At 34.9% G+C, this 18,144-nt stretch overlaps 4 protein-coding genes across 5 annotated transcripts; 3 read left to right on the top strand and 1 right to left on the bottom strand.

Annotated features, from left to right (window-relative positions):
- The first annotated feature begins 868 nt into the window (after positions 1 to 868).
- On the top strand, positions 869 to 1,987 carry LOC134280275 (alpha-(1,3)-fucosyltransferase 7-like). The gene has a single exon (XM_062762681.1). It carries the CDS (start codon positions 881 to 883, stop codon positions 1,985 to 1,987), a length of 1,107 nt encoding a protein of 368 aa, XP_062618665.1. The 5' UTR covers positions 869 to 880.
- A 135-nt stretch (positions 1,988 to 2,122) lies between these two features.
- On the top strand, positions 2,123 to 3,500 carry LOC134280439 (glycoprotein 3-alpha-L-fucosyltransferase A-like). Its single transcript, XM_062762857.1, has one exon. It carries the CDS (start codon positions 2,171 to 2,173, stop codon positions 3,305 to 3,307), a length of 1,137 nt encoding a protein of 378 aa, XP_062618841.1. The 5' UTR covers positions 2,123 to 2,170; the 3' UTR covers positions 3,308 to 3,500.
- A 2,529-nt stretch (positions 3,501 to 6,029) lies between these two features.
- On the top strand, positions 6,030 to 12,951 carry LOC134280937 (uncharacterized). Of its 2 annotated transcripts, none has more exons than XM_062763390.1 (6): positions 6,030 to 6,112; positions 6,192 to 6,298; positions 6,794 to 6,936; positions 7,488 to 7,627; positions 9,884 to 9,950; positions 12,035 to 12,951. In XM_062763390.1, exons 2-6 carry the CDS (start codon positions 6,225 to 6,227, stop codon positions 12,163 to 12,165), a joined length of 555 nt encoding a protein of 184 aa, XP_062619374.1. In that variant the 5' UTR covers positions 6,030 to 6,112; positions 6,192 to 6,224; the 3' UTR covers positions 12,166 to 12,951. The 2 variants fall into 2 exon arrangements, with proteins under 2 accessions (XP_062619374.1, XP_062619378.1); XM_062763394.1 differs by having other exon boundaries at positions 6,076 to 6,094.
- Positions 12,952 to 13,881: 930 nt separating this feature from the next.
- Positions 13,882 to 18,067, bottom strand: LOC134280929 (Y-box factor homolog). Its single transcript, XM_062763379.1, has 8 exons — positions 17,908 to 18,067; positions 17,539 to 17,602; positions 17,120 to 17,153; positions 16,858 to 16,947; positions 16,634 to 16,768; positions 16,263 to 16,502; positions 15,449 to 15,559; positions 13,882 to 14,530 (listed from the first exon to the last, which is right to left on the bottom strand). The coding sequence occupies exons 1-8, from the start codon at positions 17,963 to 17,965 to the stop codon at positions 14,438 to 14,440; spliced, it is 825 nt and encodes a 274-aa protein (XP_062619363.1). The 5' UTR covers positions 17,966 to 18,067; the 3' UTR covers positions 13,882 to 14,437.
- Positions 18,068 to 18,144: the final 77 nt, after the last annotated feature.

The raw sequence follows: 18,144 nt of genomic DNA, 5'->3' as shown, positions 1-18,144 counted from the left end.
CAGGAAGCAGTCACTTACGTTTTACCTTTTCTTGCTCAGTAGTTTTTTTTTTAGAAGATTAGGAAAAGGCCTCGCCAATGGCCAAAAAACGGCAGTGAGAAATTTAGATCAGAGAAAATGTCACTTGAGCCTTCGGCTCACGTGAGCTAAAATACTTCTTTATTCACATGCATTTTTCATTTATTTTCAGTATTATACCGGTGTTTATAGACTAGTTATTGTTTAAATACCCAGAATTGGCCTATACTTACTTACTTACTTAGGCCTCTTCGTGCCAGGTGGCACATAAGGCAGCCACACAGTCTCTCCACCCAGTCCTATCCTTTGCTTTTCTTTCTACTTCTCTCCATGTCATCCCTATTTCTTTTAGCTCTTTCTCTGATGTTCTACGCCATGTTGTTTTTGGCCTGCCCCTTTTTCTCTTGCCGTCTGCTGTCCAGAATATGCTCTCTCTTGTGATGTTATGATGGTCTTTCCTGAGCACATGTCCAACCCATCTCCACTTTCTTCTTACAATCTCCATTTTAAAAGCACCACTATGTCTTCCTGTCCTGACATCTCCCTGAGTTCGTTGTTGGAGACTATTTTTGGCCACCTGATCTTAAATATGGTCCGTAGGCAACGATTTACAAACACTCAGAATGCTGGAAGCTGCGGAAAGACCTCGCAAGGAAAGAGAGAATTGGCCTATAAAACAATACTAATTGTCTACTTCACGATCTGGGATGATAATTTATCTATACCTTTAATCTATAATGCTTGAATAATGGTAGCTTTACTGTGAATTATGGCGTTTAGTCGTTTAATCCATTCGCCTTCCTCGTTTAGACAGTGTAAATGATCCATACAAGATATAATTTCTGATTTTGTCTATACTGATATGTTCCAGTTTCACACAGTTTCCTTGACAAACCAAAGGAAGTACTTCTCCGTGATTGTATGTATAGGTATCATTATGATCATCTTACAGTGCTTCACCATTGAGAGGGTTAAAATCAACAAAAAACAATACAAACAAAATGAACCAGCTGTGCATTCAGTTTTGTATTTCAACCCTCCTTCGCATATTTCACCAGAGACCTGGACTTTTTCTTCTTGTCGAATACCTCACTGCAGAGCTACAACCGACAGAAGTCAGATGCAGTCCAGCAAAGCTGTGATATTCTATCAATTCCTTATGCCAGAGTCTCCACCGCCAAAGACACCAGGCCAAAAATGGATTTTTGCCTCGAGTGAGAGTCCAGTAAATACACACAATACGAGTGCTCTTCAAGGATGGTACAAGAAATTTGATTGGGTGATGACGTACAGATTAGATGGCGATTTTTATCACGGATATGGCGAACTCAAGCGCCGTACAGTTCCTTCTGGCAGGAATTACTCTGCTATTTATTTGCTGAAAAAGTTTGATGTTTCTTGGATAGTAAGTCATTGTAAAACCCAAAGCAGACGAGAGGAGTATGTGAGAGAACTGGCGAAACATATTCAAGTGGATACATTTGGTAAATGTGGGGATTTATTCTGTGGTCCAAAAACTGGAAATGAAAATGACACCTGTCACCACCTGGTCTCCCACAACTATAAATTTTATTTGTCATTTGAAAATTCTCTCTGTAGAGATTATACCTCCGAAAAATTTTATTTCATTTATTTATACGACACACCAATAATTCCGGTAGTTCGTGGGGCTGCTAATGGAAAATCGTATCTGCCACAAGGAACATTCATCGACACTAATGACTTTGAATCTCCAAAACACCTAGCAAAGTATCTAAAACACATAGGAAGTAATGTTTCAGAGTATGTCAGGTTACTTAAAAGAAGGGATGAATTTGTATCTAAAAGTTTGAATGATATTTGCCAGTCTGCACTGTGTAACCTATGTGAAAGACTCCATTTTGACAATCTCACCTCGAGGCCATACGACATAAAACAATGGTTCTTCACAGATCAGTGCAAAAGTCCCACTGATTTAAATTTTAATTGAACCGGGGTATACGTATCGATTTCTTACTGTTTTTATCTTAAGATGCGATGGAATCTTACCAGATTGAATGTCCTTTGCAACATATTGCTTCGCATGTAATTTAAACAACTTGGCACCTTGAATTCGCTGTACATAACAAAACTTTGGAAGAAATATTAGGTGGAAATTTCCTGTATTTTCAGAATGCTTATACCTTCCAGTCGTTGTATGAAAAAATACTTGTTCTTCTCTAGCATTGTTCTTTTCCTTATTCTTGTACACCAATTCTCTCTTCCTCTCCTGGTCCAAGAACGTGTATTCCCTGTCTATAGAAGATCGACAAAGGAGACTGATTCGGATGACATGTATAAAAAGAGGAACATCAGTTTCAATATTCTGTACTATAATCCACCCCGGGACTGGAATAAGGGTCCAGACATCGTGAATTTCCTTGAATGTCCGTATAAAGACTGCTCCGTTACTACGTACAAGTCACAGCTCAAGAACAGTAAAGCTGTGATTTTTCAACATCACCCACTGCCTGAAAAACCACCGGTAAAATTTCCCGGGCAAATTTGGATATTTACTTTTTCGGAGAGTCCTTATCATACACGAAGGACTGTATTACTTCCTGCTTGGGATGGTGTTTTTGATTGGTCATTGTCCTATAGGAGAGATTCAGATGCCTATTTTGGTTATGGGCAGATAATTCCTCGGATTTCCACTTTAGAAAGAGATTACGACTCTGTGTTTTCTCAGAAGGTGGGAGATGTAGCTTGGATTGTAAGTAACTGCAGAACACAAAGCAAAAGAGAGAAATATGTAGAAGAACTGCAGAAATATGTGAATGTAGATGTGTTTGGAAAATGTGGCGCCAAATGTGAGTCGTATCAACTCTTAGGGAACGATTCCTGTCACAGAGCAATCTCGAAAGACTACAAATTTTATCTTTCGTTCGAGAACTCGTTGTGTATAGATTACACGTCAGAGAAACTGTATCATATCTATTTGTTGGACCTTCCAATTATCCCTGTTGTTAGAGGAACCATGACAGGCAAAGAGTACATTCCGGCAGAGACGTATATAGATACACTGGACTTCATAACACCCAAAGACTTGGCAGACACCCTAAAGAAGATAGGAAATAATAAAACACAATATCTAAACATGCTGAGAGCTAAAGACAAGTATACATCAAAACACTCTTGGCAGACGTACGAAGAAGCTCTTTGTAAAATATGCAGAAAGTTACACTATAACTCGACAGTGAGCCAGCCTTTAAATGTGCTGAATTGGTTTTTCTTAAATTCTTGTCGCGACCCCTTTGACATATACATGTGATCACTGCAAAATATCCTCGTATTCAAGTTATTGTCTTTTAATCATTGTTTAGCATGTAATGAGATAGATATTAAAAGTCTCGTTCGACTGGGTGTTAGTGGCAATGTTATCTCTGTAGGACGATTGTTTTGCCATTGATTGAAGAAGGCTGAAAAATATTTTTCTAGTTAATGAATGCATGTCATTTTACTCAGATAGCGTAGTCTAGTAATCAGGGTCTCTAATCGCACGAAAGTCGAGTACTTTTTAATGTTCGGCGTAGAACTGAAGCTACACTTGCTCCTCGCCTTGTTCTGACATTTAGTGAACAAAAAAATCACGATGGTGATTGCTGGTATGGTCTTTATGATTTTCTTTTCCAGTAAATGCTTCCTATTTGGATATTTTACTAGTATAGGCGTTCGATGTAACCCAACAACAAAACGTCATGATAAAATAGATACATGTAACTTCAACTTATATTATCGTTAAACTTCCCTTAATTGTTTAGCAAAATATTCTTAGAAACTGCAGATGTGGTGTATGCCTTCCAGATGACTCGATGTGCAAGAGCATGATCTATATCTACAATGTATAACAATTTCTAAAACGAGAAAAGCTAATGACAAACAAGTTAATGAAACAAGAATATTAACAGTCTCGTTTAAAGTCATTATTTCGAGTGTTCTATAATCGATACAATGGCCGTATCGGCAAATACTCGTATACATGTACAATCAATCCTTAATTAAGTCTAATGCCAACTGACGGACGTCGAGGGGGGCTTTCACTTGCAGTCGTAATGAGTTCCTTAGATTCCTATAACATTTTTCACAAGTCCATTCACATACCGGTATGTATTTTGCAATTTACAGTTTTAGTATTTCATTGTTCCGTGCCGTGACGGGCAGTTGCTGGTCCAAAACAATTTAATTTTTTTTTCTACAAAAACCTGGTTTTTTGATCTCCTCTAAAAATGTTTGCATTTTAAATCATTTTTGGCATTCGATTATAAAATATATATTTTGTCTTTGGACAGTGTACAATATTAGTATTTATTTGTAATCCAAATTAGATAGACAGCATGAACAGCCACATTTGAAGTTAACAGGCAGTAGTTGGGATTTCTACATGGATTCCCCCAAAGTGTTAAATGATTACTGGACATCAGCTGAGTGTGAAATGCAACACAGCTATATAGTGAACATCCATGCCTATATAGGATTTTACAGCCTCACTTTTCATATTAAAAATGACCGATTAAATAAATCGGTGGCCATTAAGAAAAGAAAAACTATTTCAATCTTAAGGTACACTGATACTCTAATAAGAGAGATAACTCTTAATGACACAAATGTCTATTATTCCCTTTTAAATTTGTCAAATTGAAGAGCCTATTTTGTCAAATTTTGCCCCGCAAGCCATGCTATAAATGTTTGTATTTTATTCAGCATATACATTCCCTTTGGAAAATCATAAATTTTAAGAAAAATTTTACATGAGTGAGCAGAGGGTTTATGAACCTTAAGTGCGGGAAGATCCACTTATAATTTGAAGCCTTTTTAAACAAAAGTTTCTTCGGGAGATCCCTACTCCCAACCCATGGGAGGGGGAAAACCCCTTATCGACTGATATGTAAAAGTTCTCTTTTTATGTATCAGTAGAAAAAATATTTATATACATGTATATCTAAAACAGCCAATAGCAACAAAAGGGTACATTATCGAAAACAAATAGTACATACATGTATAATACAAAAATAGGAAAAACCAGTGCCTCGACCTCAGATTAAAAAAAAATACATAATGGAGGGGGGTCCATCCCCCAAATGCCTGTGTCTTGAACAATAGTTTAACAATGGAAACAAAATCTTATTTTCTCTAGGACAGTATATAGAGAATATTACATACTAAAATCCATATCATATGTCACATCAGCCCGAGTGGCCCCATATCAGCCCGAGGGCTGATGTGACATATGATATGGATTTTAGTATGTAGTATTCTATTTATCATATATCTAAAATACTTAATGTGCGAGTTCCCATATGGTCATTGAAGAGTGTTTAATTATTCAACCACGATTTAGAAACTGGAAAACCAACCATATGTCTTCATGAGATTTTATTTATCTTGCTTGCGAGTATGATCTTACCAAATTAATATTCTTCATACTCATAAGTCGAATAAAGAAACAGGTAGATATATAGAGAATATTACATACTAAAATCCATATAGCGGGCTGATATGGGGCCACTCGGGCTGATATGACATATGATAGGATTTTAGTATGTAATATTCTATTTATCATATATTTATCTAAAATACTTAATGTGCGAGTTCACATGTGGTCATTGAAGAGTGTTTCGTGCTTGTTTATGACATTTTTCTTTAAAATCTAAAAGAGCCAGTTTTTGGTAACTGGAAAAAAAAATTAAGACCACAAATGTCATTAAAGAAATATTTTACATGAATATTTAAATAAAATCAAGTAAATTAACTTTTGAACTTTTTAGGTGCGACGGCGGCAGTCCAAATATCTAGTTTAGCAGAATCTCAACAGGGATTATTGAATAATGTACGTTACTATGAAATGAGAACTTATCGCATTGAATATTGTTAGTGTGTTGAAGTTCAGAATAAAATTTTCAAAGAAATTTTGAAGTTTATGACCAAAATTTCGATCGGGCTCGGAGAGCATAAACCGCTATCATCAGATCATATCCTATTTTTTTCTGTATTTAGTGCAATCGTGTAAACAAATAACTTGTCAACCATAATTCGTCGATTGAGTTGATTTCAACTTCATGTAAGATCTCTACTAATTGTAAGTTTTTATAAAACTTTTTCATGAATGTTTTGTTTTGCAAAAGTAACGGAAATAACTAAAATAGTACCTTTTCCAGCGATAGAGAAGCGTGTCTTTTTCTATAAAGATAATGTGGCACTATTGGTGGGCGCACTTTACCTATCATCTTATGAGGTGGTTCCCAAGAGACAACAGAAGAAAGATGTGAGTAATCAACCAAAGCAGGGCATTATGCAAAACAGGAAACTTTTATTTAATAACCATTATTCCGAGGGTGATTATGATATACACGTATATCATTTTTATTTTGTGCTTGAATAAAATTCATTAAAAAAAAAAATTAAACATTGTTAGTATTTTGTAACTCTTAAAGCACAGAATAAATTTGTAAAAGGTTATTTTTTTTTTACTTATGTGATCTAGTTTCTATTCATTTTTATAATTTTATTCATTTTTATGTAAAACGTAAACATGCATGCCTCTTTCTCTTTTAAATTACATTTAACCAGATTGTATAGAAAAAAAATCAATGTTCATGTTAATTAAGTAAGGAAAAAAATATTATAATTCAGCTCTTAATTAGATCATGTGTTATATATGACCTCAAGTTGTTTGTTTTTAGTAGGATGTTTTCAAGATCACAGCCTCTTGTGCATGTTCATAAATATCAGAAAATTAACAACAACATTTTTATTGTAGATTTGTTCTCCTAGGCCTTATTTCACTTGGATTGCTGGGGCCACAGTTTTATGTACTATATCATAAACACTCAACAAGATGGTGTCCTGCTCATCTGTTTGAATTACTCATTGTTTCCATAATTTTCACATTCATTTGTCAAGGTAAAAACTGCAAAGCAATACATGACTTTCACATCAACAAAAGTTATTCCCCTGTTCGGGGTCAATCTCAACTGGCGTAATTAAGACACTGTTTTCCCACTAAAACTTACCTTGGCGTACCAACTTTATGGGTCAGTTTCTTAGAAATAAAATCTATTTGAATTTGTTCATTAATTATGTTTTTCATGTCAGCCCATACTCTTGCAATACAGATGCAGATCGAAATTGTCCGATAACATTTGAAGATTAAAAATATTGACAGGTTACTTACAAAGGACACATTGGGGAAAAATGAGCATAACACTGACAACGGAAGATAACTCATAGGAATGTGAAATCCATCCATTCAGTCTTTTACATGTACCTCTTATTTATTTGCAATAAACTTGAACTTAAAGACATAAATGTAAAATTTCTAAAAGGTGTAATGACAATTTTATTTTAAATTATTCAGAATTATGCACATGCACAAAGTAGTTCACATTAATTAAATTCAGAAAACGCATGGTGCAGAGACCATTTTGATACCCTCCATTGTTTATATTTTGTAGGATTTTGTCTTTTGTTTATGATAATGAATCCTGTGCCAAGAGCTGTCAAGGTTTCATTTCATGTGTTTGGGATTATCTGTTTTGTGGAAACTCTAGTCCACATTGCCTATACAACTAGCCGGGCAGCAACAGAGGATTGTGTAAGTAACATTTCAAGATAATTTAAAGGCACATGTTTAAAAAGCATTTGGACAAGTGACTTCTGCAATGAAGACAACATTTAAGTACATGTATATATTCAAATATCAGATATACACTTAACATTTTAATGTTGGATTTTGAGGTCTGCTTTTTAGCTAAACTCAATGAAGTTAGGTAGAGCCTATGAGATACCCTTGGTTTCTGGCAGGGTAAAGTTTTTGGAGCAGTTTTCTTTTTAAGTACTTCTAACCCTTACATAAATCTCAGATGCTTCTATTGTGTTTCATTGTATCATTCAAGGTTTCAAATGCTGCAATTTTAGCAAAGGATTGAATGACCAGGTTAATGTTTTTAGCTCACCTGAGCCGAAGGCTCGAGTGAGCTTTTTTCTGATCAAAATTTGTCCGTTGTCTGTTGTTGTCGTTGTTGTCTTCATAAACTTTTCATATTTTTATCTTCTCAAGAACCACTGGGCCAATTTCAACCAAACTTGCCACAAAGTATCCTTGGGTGAAGGTGATTCAAGTTTGTTAAAATGAAGGGCCAAGCCCTCTTCCAAGGGGAGATAATAATGAATTAATGAAAAATTAATGGCATCTTTTAAAAATTTTCTTCTCCAGAACCAATGGGCCAGGAAAGATGAAACTCCTGTGGAAGCATCCTCAGGTAGTGTAGATTCAAGTTTGTTCAAATCTTGACCCCCTTGGGGTAGGGCGGGGCCACAATGGCCGATCAAAGTTTTTCATAGGAATATATAGGAAAAATCTTTATAAATCTTTCTTCAAAACCGTTGGGCCAGTAAAAATGAAACTATTGTGGAAGCATCCTCAGGTAGTGTAGATTCAAGTTTTTTTTCAAATCATGACCCCCGAGGATAGGGAGGGGCCACAATGGCTAATCAAAGTTTAACACAGGAATATATAGGAAAAATCTTTTAAAAATCTTCTTCTCAAGATCAGCAAAGCTATAATTGGTGATATTAATATGGAAACATCCTCAGGTAGAGTTAATTCAAGTTTGTTCATATCATGACCACTGGGGGTAAGGTGGGGCCATAATGGACAATCAAATCTTTACATAGAAATATATAAGAAAAATCTTTAAAACTCTTCTTCTCAAGTATGGCGAAATTATACATGTATGCTTTATTGATATAGTGGCATCCTCAAGTAATAAAAAATTCAAACCTCCCCTCCCCCAACAGGTAAACTTTTCAAAACTGAGCTGATTTGTGTTTTTTAACTAGCCCATGTACTCAGGTGAGCAATGTAGCCCATGGGCCTCTTATTAGAGTAGGTTAAGGTTTGTGGACCAGGTTAAAGTTTTTGGAGCAAGTTTCATTTCCAATTTTTAACTATAAGCCCTATCTTGACCAAACTTGCATGGATGATACGTACATCTAAGGATCGATGCACACTACCAGTCTTGCTTCGAATGTTAATTGGATCTGATCTTCTAGCTTTTTTCCAGATGAGTGTCCAGGTTTATTCTAATGTAATATTGCTGTACTTGACCAAGCTTGCATGGCTGATGATATATCTAGGGATGCACACTACCAGGCTTGCTTTGGATGCTAAATTTGACGTACATTTTATAGATGAGTAACCAGGTGTTTTTGTCCATAACCAAGAAAATAATTGATAACCAAGAAGGCCTATCTAAACCAAGCTTGCATGGATAAACATGAAGGGATGAACACTTTCAAACTTAATTCAGATGTTGGATTTGAAGTACATTTTCCTGATGAGTTACTGGTTTCAAGTTTTCGGATAAGTCGATTCCTAAGTTATTGGAAGCCCTATCAGATTAAACTGCATAAATGTTGCATTTGGGATTTATACTTCTAGATAATGTGGGACTTTGCCCCACTTAAAGACAACATTCATTGAGGTGATCTCTGTGATATCTGATTATCTATGTTTATTTGTGTGTGATCATTGCATCCAGCTGTAAAGGATACCAGTTTACTTTTGGGATGAGAAAGGGATCATATGGGATGAGCCAGAGATCTCATTTCAGAGGATATTTAATTTCTTTCATCTTGAATCCATAGATAAACTGTTGGTTGAAGAAAAAATATAATTCTAAAATCCCAGTACAGTAATTTTAAGTATTTAACATATATAGTTAATATGAAATGATTAATTTTATTCACCACCACAGTACTAATTGTATGTACATGTATGGCACTTGCACGCATGATTTTGTAGAAGCATGCTAAACCTAATAATTAAACCCTTCGTTTTTGTTTCCAGAAATCCTCTGCGGCTCCACTCTATTACATCTCCTACGCATTTGCCTGGGTTGGTGCTGCAAGTCTAAGTAAGTTGCAGTTATTCTCTAGATAAAAAAAAGCAACAGAAAAACCTCTGGCTGCACATGGATCCAGTATCAATTAGTTTATTACTATTCAAATATTGACAGCTGAGGTTGAGGGCATACATTTAAGCCCTCAAGGCATGATGCCTGATGCTGATCGTTTTTGCTCCTAAAGACAGTCAATAATTGTTTAGGAAAAGTAAATCAAATTTAAACCAGAAGTCTCTGTTGAGACTGTAGCTCTACTGGTTTATACTTAAAACAAAGGAAGAGAAAAGTAGCAGTTGGGACTTGAGACTTTAAATCAGTAATAAATATAAAACTGATCCTTGCCACTTATCAAAATAAAAACCGATGCACAGAATTATGTATCTTAGTATAGTCTACTTGTGTGCCAAGTTATACTGAAATCGGACCAAAACTGCAGGAGGAGTAGCATTTTGAAAGAATTTCACAAAAATTTCTATTTTTAGTAACCATGGCAACACCGTTCATTGAAATCAAAAACCGATGCACAGAATTATGTATCTTAGTGTAGTCTACTTGTTTGCCAAGTTATATCAAAATCAGACCAAAACTGTAGGAGGAGTAGCATTTTGAAAGAATTTCACAGAAATTTCTAATTTTAGTAACCACGGCAACACCGTTTATCGAAATCAAAAACCGATGCACAGAATTATGTATCTTAGAGTAGTCTACTTGTGTGCCAAGTTATATTGAAATTGGACCAAATCTGTAGGAGGAGTAGCTTTTTGTATTAAATTCTATTTAATTTCTTTTTTTAGTATCCATTTCTTCAGCATTCATGTTAATCAAAAACCGATGCACAGAATTATGTATCTTAGTGTAGTCTACTTGTGTGCCAAGTTATATTGAAATCGGACCAAAACTGTAGAAGGAGTAGCATTTTGAAAAATTGTTTACAGACAGACAGACAGACGGACGGACGACGGACGCATTACTATTGCATAAGCTCTTCTGGTCTCTGACCAGTAGAGCTAAAAACGGGTTTATAGATGACCAGAGAGTTACTGTGCCACCCATAGGAAAAAATTTGCATTTATTTTATTGCACACAAGAAAGTGTGCTGTTTCTCAGTTTATTTCTCCATATATTTTAAAAAAATGTCATCTTGGTTTATCGATCACTAACTGTGTGTTTCTAACATAACACTTTTACTGTGTGTTTCTAACATAACGCTTTTACTATTTCCACAACAAAATATTCTCCATAATAATTGTTAAAAGTACTTGGACACAGATTTGAAGTTATTATTTTTTCTATAATATTACGACATATATTTTAATAGCATTTCACACAAAAATTAATTAAAAATCTTATTTCGTTTAAAAGATATTGAAATTTCAAATTTTTCGGCGGGTTTGATTGACATATCCTTGCACTCTCACAAATTTAATTTTATTCTTAATCCTTAGGAAAAGTGGCAATCTCGTTTCGTATAAATGAAAAAAATTAATACTATAATCCAGAAAATTCAGAGTAGACACGTTCGAAAGCAAAACAAACACACAATATATTGTCAGTCCGTGCAGTTGTGGTAAGCAGACTGTGACGATTGAACGCACCCAGTGAATTCTAAATATAAACAATAACAGAACTCGAGCCCTGTTTACAAAAACTGTGTACATAACACGAGTGTGCTCGATTTGCTAAACTCTGTACGCATCTCTTAGTTCGGAATGACGATACTTGTGAAGGCGTTTTGCTTTCTAACATTTCTACTCTGAATAAAATTATTTTTCTTGATAAAAGTTTTAATATTTCTCATTAAAACACATCAAAATTGCCACTTTTCCTAAGGATTAAGAATAAAGTTAAAATTTGTGAAAGTGCAAGGATGTGTCAATCAAACCCGCCAAAAATTTTAAAGTTTTTATAACTTTTAAACGAAATAAGATTTTTAATTAATTTTTGTGTGAAATGCTAATAAAATATATAATTCGTGATATTATACAGAAAAAATGAGAAAATATTAACTTCAAATCTGTGTCCAAGTACCTTTAATAGCCCTCTTGGGTGTGAAATCGGGACCACTGAAGACTGCTAACCTCGACCATTTGTTTCAGTTTTCTTCTGCCTGATGCTGCCTTTCTGGGTGATCAATGCAGTGAAGCCAACGTGTGTGCTGGACATGAGGACCAGGGAGGGTGTGTGTTATGAACCAGTCAAGTGCTGCTCCTGTATGTGGCACGTCTAGACAACTGGACACCCATTACTCCATATTGCCCTTGAACTGTATTCACGAATCAAACAAAAAATTTTGTTCTACTTATTCCTATTTGTACAAAATTTAAATTTTCCTTTGATCTAGGTAAGGTACAACATATTTTGGAGATTTATGACTGTTGATAAAATGCCTTTTTCATTGTAGCTCTTTAGCGTAGTACATAAGCAAGTTTCATACAATATTGAAGGACTGATGTTTAAAACTTGCTCTAGCTGGTCTGTTAAGCTATTCAATTGTCTTCAGGGGGAAATAAACAACAAAATGAAGCCATATTACAATCATAGACACTAGTATGGACATTCTGGCTTAAACCATATATGCAATGTAATTTTGCAAGATGATATACCTTTGCATAGAGAATGTTGATTTTTTTAGGCATGTCATGTTATATTTTTTTTTTTTAGACTTTATACATGTATATACATATAACTTGATTTATTTCTTTGAATTTCTACCTACTGTTGTCTTCTGATTCATATCATCAATCTTTGTATTTATGTCAGCTGGTCTGACACACACAAATATATTGTTCAAATACTCTATCATTCCAGAATGATTATGTAAAAATATGCTAATCATTATATTTTCTTTTAATGAGCTATTGTTAATACTTGTCTATATATCATAACATTTGTTAATTTTTCATACATGTATAAATAACCAATAATCATTTTAATATGTATAGAGAACATGTCGGTAATATATATATATAATGTATTAGAATTTGTTCAAATAATAAATCTTTAAAAAATAGACTGTATGACTTTCTTTTGGAAACCAGAGACTTACAGTATTTCAGGGTAGCTACATTAAACAAGAGATGTTTGTAAAACACTTATGCCCCCCTCCCCCCAAATTGGAATTTGTCCAAGTCCAAAAGGGCATAGCTCTGTCAAAAATGGCACGATTGTACCCAAAACAGAACTTGATTAGATAGTCATCTGACAAATCTGTATACTAAATTTCATCTCAGTATGTGCAACAGTTGCAAAGAAAATGAATGGAAACTGCAAATAAAAGTCCAAGGGGCATAACTCTGTCAAAAATGATGCGATCTTACCCAAAACAGATCTTGACCTAGATATCAATGTTATATATTTGTATACCAAATTTCATTTCAGTATGTACAACAGCTGCAAAGAAAATGAACGGAAACTGCAAATAATTGAAATTTTCCTAAGTCCAAGGGGCATAACTCTGTCAAAAATGGTGCGATCGTACCCAAAACAGAACTTGACCTAGATATTCATGTGATATATAAGTACCAAATTCCATTTCAGTATGTGCAACAGTTGCGAAGAAAATGAACGGAAACTAAGTGGACCGACAGACCGACCGACAGCAGCAAAGCAATATGCCCTCCCTTCTTCGAAGGGGGGCATAAAAAGAGGACTTTGTTAATTCTTTCCTTCATCTATAAATATGGTCAGCACCTTCTTTATTGTGTTCTTCACAATAAAACGTTAGTTGTTACCTTTGTTAATAATCAAAAATTAAGAACTATTTAGTCCAAATATTTGGAAGCTTCTTTTAAAAATCATTTATCCCTGAGGTAGGTTTGGGTCCTTTTAAGACTCTTCTACATGTACTGCCTTTTAATGGTGAATATATGAAGTAACTTTTATCTCAAAGATATCACATGTGGTGCAACTAAAGCAAAACCTCAAAATAAAAACAAACAATAAATGAATGCACTTGCTGTTTTAATTCATGCAGATATTGATGTTGAAATTCATTTTAACATTTCATCCTAATCAAAATAAAAAAAAAATTAATAAAAAAAGATAGCAAAAAAGTTGTAACCACTTTGTATAAATAATTCATGTTTCATAAACATAAGAAATGCCCCAGTCAACTCTTGGAGAGACTGTCGGCTTTCCTTGCTTATTACTTTATTATATAAAATATGAAAACAGATTTGTTCAAATTTGATAGCACTAAAATATCTGATATTTTCATTGTTGTTTTATTACAAATTAAATTTGCATAGATCTCAAGTATGGTATGCTCTCATCCAAACAATAAATTAAACCCGAGGTTTTTTTTGTGAGTGTTTTGTCTGTCTTCAGTCGTAGGAAAATCTTTCAGTTCAATAGGACCACAACTTTTTCGATAGCATGTGCTGGTACAATCTAAAGCTCTTATCAAGAAAAAGGACTACATAAATGCATTAATAACTGGTTGGTAATACACAAAAGTTGGCTGTTGTTTCAACAAACCAGGTGTTAACACGCGTAAAGAATTATTCCTGCTGCTCGGTCTTCTCGTCAGTCTGTTCCTGTGTCGGTTCAGGAGAATGGCCGCCCTCATATTCTCTATCATTCTCTCCTTCACCCTACAAAGAACAACCAGACACACTATCCTTAAATTCCATGTTATAGATTCTTGCTTTTAGATTGTAAATATACATGTATTAATTTTACATATGTAAAAGAAGGTACCATGAACACTAAGGAATATGTTCCTACATGTATTTTCATTAGTGAACTCTTCAAAATTCGAGAGGAGTTTGGTCGTCTGACTTGTACAGCATGGCCTTTCAGATAATATAAAACATGCCAATCTAAATCCATTTTTGAATGTTAAATGTATTTGTCATTTCAATTAAAGAATAGAAGACAGGGATTTTCCACTGCTCCATATAGGGCCGAATATGGGCCCCATTCCCAATTGCAAAATCACTCCATTTTTCCCAAAAAAGAACACCATATTGTTAATTTTTGAAAAATTCATGTAAAACAAACATGGTCAGGTTTGAACTCTAAATGAAATGAACAAAAGTTTTGGAACTAATAACTAAAATTTTATAATAATTAGTGACAATAGTCTGTTCTCTGAATTATAGTTGCATAAAATCAATTTTATTCATTATAATTTTTTATTTCTTGAAAGACATCTTGCTGTAAAATTTACCAAAAAGTTGTAAAATTTCATTTAATTCCCATATACATGTACATTTTCCGACTTTTTCACAAAAAAGCTCACAAAGAAAGATAACTCTTCCATACTGAAAATAAAACATGTCACCACCAAATCTAGAGATATTTTAAATATTTTAAATATCTAATGTTTGGGCTCATGAAATACATTAATCAAGTTAAAACTGCTGACAAAAATCAAAATTTTAGCAGAAATGTATGGATTCTAGGTCCTTGGACCTTTTGTTTAATGCTCAACTCAATGTAAATTCTATAAACCCAATTCACAGGGAGATATTTTGTTCTAATAAGTAGGACTGTGATGTCTAACTCACCCTCCTTCTGTAATACCCTCCTCTTCCACGGCCACGACCTCTACCGCGACCTCTGCCACGCCCCCTGCCGCCACGATAACCATACTGTGGAGGGCCATCATATCCATCATTCTGTTAAAAATAATCCAATACCTCAGAAAAGAATGAAAACTCTTGACAAAGGATTACACAGTAAGCAGTATTAAATTGTTTTTGTGTAATCTTGTACATGAGTTTCAAAAATTTTTAACACTTAAACTTTGCAGAAAATTGCTAAAGAATGAAAATTTTCTCTGGGAAAAAAAAGACAAATACCATATCTAGAAAAAATTCTCAATTTTTTTTTAAGGGATACTTGCATAACAGCGTTAATTTAGAATGCCAGTGGTAAAAGTTGGTTTCCTTATACAATAAATTCTTAATTTCTTTGTTAGTACAGGAATTCAGATAAGTAAATGTTTCTGCAAAAGCTGGAACAATAAATTCCATGGTTATTTCTAAGACCTGGTGCTGGGGAAGTTCCTTGCTTATAATGACATAATCCCCCACCTATCTTGGTATTCCCCCTTAATTCCCCATTTTGGGAGGAACGCCAGACCCCCTTCTACTTTTTAAATGTTCCCTGCTATTTTACTTCTAAGAAACCCTGAAATTTCATTTGGATTTCACAGAAAAGAAAGGAGAAAACCTTCACTCACAGTTAGCATAAGTTAGTTAATTCAAAATTTTCCTTTTCCAGTTATGCTTGCAATAAGCAGCGTCTAAGCATTCATACAATATGTATAATTTCTCTGCAATTGGAATTACGAACTTAAGTCATGTAAAACTGGACAACCTGGCCATAGTATCTTCTGTATCCTCTCCTCCAGTAGGGTCTTCTAAACTGAGGCTGGCGACCTGGGCCGTCCATCATGGCATTCTGATATCGTGGTGGTCTGCGAGGACCGCCACCGCCACCATTACCCTGGTAGAAACCTCGGTAGAAGCCTCTACCCCCTCTGTAGTAGGGGCGGCGGGGAGGAGGTCTTCTTCCCTGATCATCTTCTTCTTCTGCTCCCTCCTCTCCCTCATCACCCTGAAAAAGACAACACTCCAGATGAGTATGTGACTGATATAGGAATGCAGCATTCTAAACAAAATCCAATCAAAATTGTTATTATAGTAAATTTATAACAATTAAAAAGATAAAAACAATCCTCCTCTCACCTCATGTCTAGGACGGCCTGGGCCACCTCCACGTCGACGTGGGAAGTAGCGTCGGAAACGGCGACGATCAGCGGCGTATTTGCTGCCTTGTACATGGGTACCATCAGGTCCTGTTACATTGGCAGCTTCATTGCCCTACAACAAATCCCAGAATTAAAATCATCAGGATGCATATTTCAGTTAATTTTTATTGAAAATTTTTCATATCACAACTTTCTACATACCTTTTCACCTTCCACAACATCAAATTCAACGGCCTCTCCATCCCCAACACTCCTTAGGTATTTCTTGGGATTATTCTTGATGATGGCAGTCTGTAATCACAACAATACAAGAATTTATTTTATTCAATTTAATCTCTCTTTCTCTCTCTCTGGTATATTATTCATGGACATGCCAGTACAAAAAAGGGTATAACACTGATCTGGGTTTGTTATTTTTAAAAGAGTTTATTAATGAAGAACCTGTTGAAACTTAAATACAAACCTGGTGGACAAACACATCTTCCTTGGTGTCATCCCTGTAATAACAAAATTAAATTTTACTTCAAGTAAAACTATATACATAACATAAAAACACATGCTGATGCTTACAAGCTCTTATACTATTTTTATCTGGAACATGTAGAATGAGATGAATGTCCAAGACTTATGACTTCATATATTTTATTAACCATGAAAGAATATATGTGAAAGTTTGATTATTCTTTCTTCTTTAAATTGAAATAATGCAATGCAACCGGACTAAAATAAATTGCGATTCGAAAAACAAAAGACTGGAGTTACATATCACAAGTACATACAGTTCATATCACAAAGTCAGTGAGGCGTGACTGCAAGTTCTTGCTTGCACAGTGTGCACGTGTATAAAAATAAAGAGCAAACTGTTTTTGTAGGATCAAATACCTGTTAATGAAGCCATATCCGCTTTTCACGTTGAACCATTTTACGGTTCCAGTGATTTTGTTAGCTGAAAATGGACAGAAACAAATAATCAATAAACTATAAAGGAAGTCAAACCACGTGTAGGACAAACAATGTTTAGAGAAAGGGTTTTCTGTGTTTTGTTCTGCATTTACGACCATCCACCCAATATAATGATAACATTTTACGATAGATTCAACAGTTTTATTTTTGTTTTTGTTGCTGTTTTACTTCTTCAGCTGGTTTTGCATAAATTTCGGAAATCACGCTACACGAGGTGACCTACATACAAAACAAATCCTCGTCGGCTAAAATGTGTTTTTTATGAGTTTAAAATAAAAAGGTCAGTACCTATGATCTTCTTCTCAACCTCGGCCTCTTTCTCCGGTTGGTCTTCGGAGTCGGACATGGCCTCTGATGGTAAAAAGGTGTTAAAAAGCGTCCGGTGGTTGGTGGACTTCCACTCTGTTTTCCCTTTGTTCGCTCTCTGCAAAGATGGCCTCCCCCAAGGCGAGCCCAACGCCGCTTTGTAGCAATTTGATTGGCTGATTTTACATTTCTTGTGTTTTCATTGGTTGTTACATATAA

The sequence above is a fragment of the Saccostrea cucullata genome, unplaced genomic scaffold, assembly GCF_032062105.1.
Source record: "Saccostrea cucullata isolate Sc308-1 unplaced genomic scaffold, CSIRO_AGI_Scuc_v1 ctg105, whole genome shotgun sequence".
Lineage (NCBI taxonomy): Eukaryota > Metazoa > Mollusca > Bivalvia > Ostreida > Ostreidae > Saccostrea > Saccostrea cuccullata.
Note: the sequence above shows the minus strand (reverse complement) of the source record. Positions and strands in the feature narration are given on the sequence as shown.

What these genes read in the sequence shown, in the direction of transcription:
- LOC134280275 (XM_062762681.1), top strand. Translation starts at nt 881, where the DNA reads ATGTTCCAGTTTCACACAGTTTCCTTGACAAACCAAAGGAAGTACTTC.
- LOC134280929 (XM_062763379.1), bottom strand. Translation starts at nt 17,965, where the DNA reads ATGTCCGACTCCGAAGACCAACCGGAGAAAGAGGCCGAGGTTGAGAAG. An exon ending in GGATATGGCTTCATTAACAG is followed by an intron (nt 17,154 to 17,538) that starts GTATTTGATCCT and finishes TTGTTATTACAG; the next exon opens with GGATGACACCAAGGAAGATG. An exon ending in ATGTTGTGGAAGGTGAAAAG is followed by an intron (nt 16,769 to 16,857) that starts GTATGTAGAAAG and finishes GATTTGTTGTAG; the next exon opens with GGCAATGAAGCTGCCAATGT.
- LOC134280937 (XM_062763390.1), top strand. Translation starts at nt 6,225, where the DNA reads ATGTGGCACTATTGGTGGGCGCACTTTACCTATCATCTTATGAGGTGG. An exon ending in AGAGACAACAGAAGAAAGAT is followed by an intron (nt 6,299 to 6,793) that starts GTGAGTAATCAA and finishes TTTTTATTGTAG; the next exon opens with ATTTGTTCTCCTAGGCCTTA. An exon ending in GGTTGGTGCTGCAAGTCTAA is followed by an intron (nt 9,951 to 12,034) that starts GTAAGTTGCAGT and finishes CATTTGTTTCAG; the next exon opens with TTTTCTTCTGCCTGATGCTG.
- LOC134280439 (XM_062762857.1), top strand. Translation starts at nt 2,171, where the DNA reads ATGCTTATACCTTCCAGTCGTTGTATGAAAAAATACTTGTTCTTCTCT.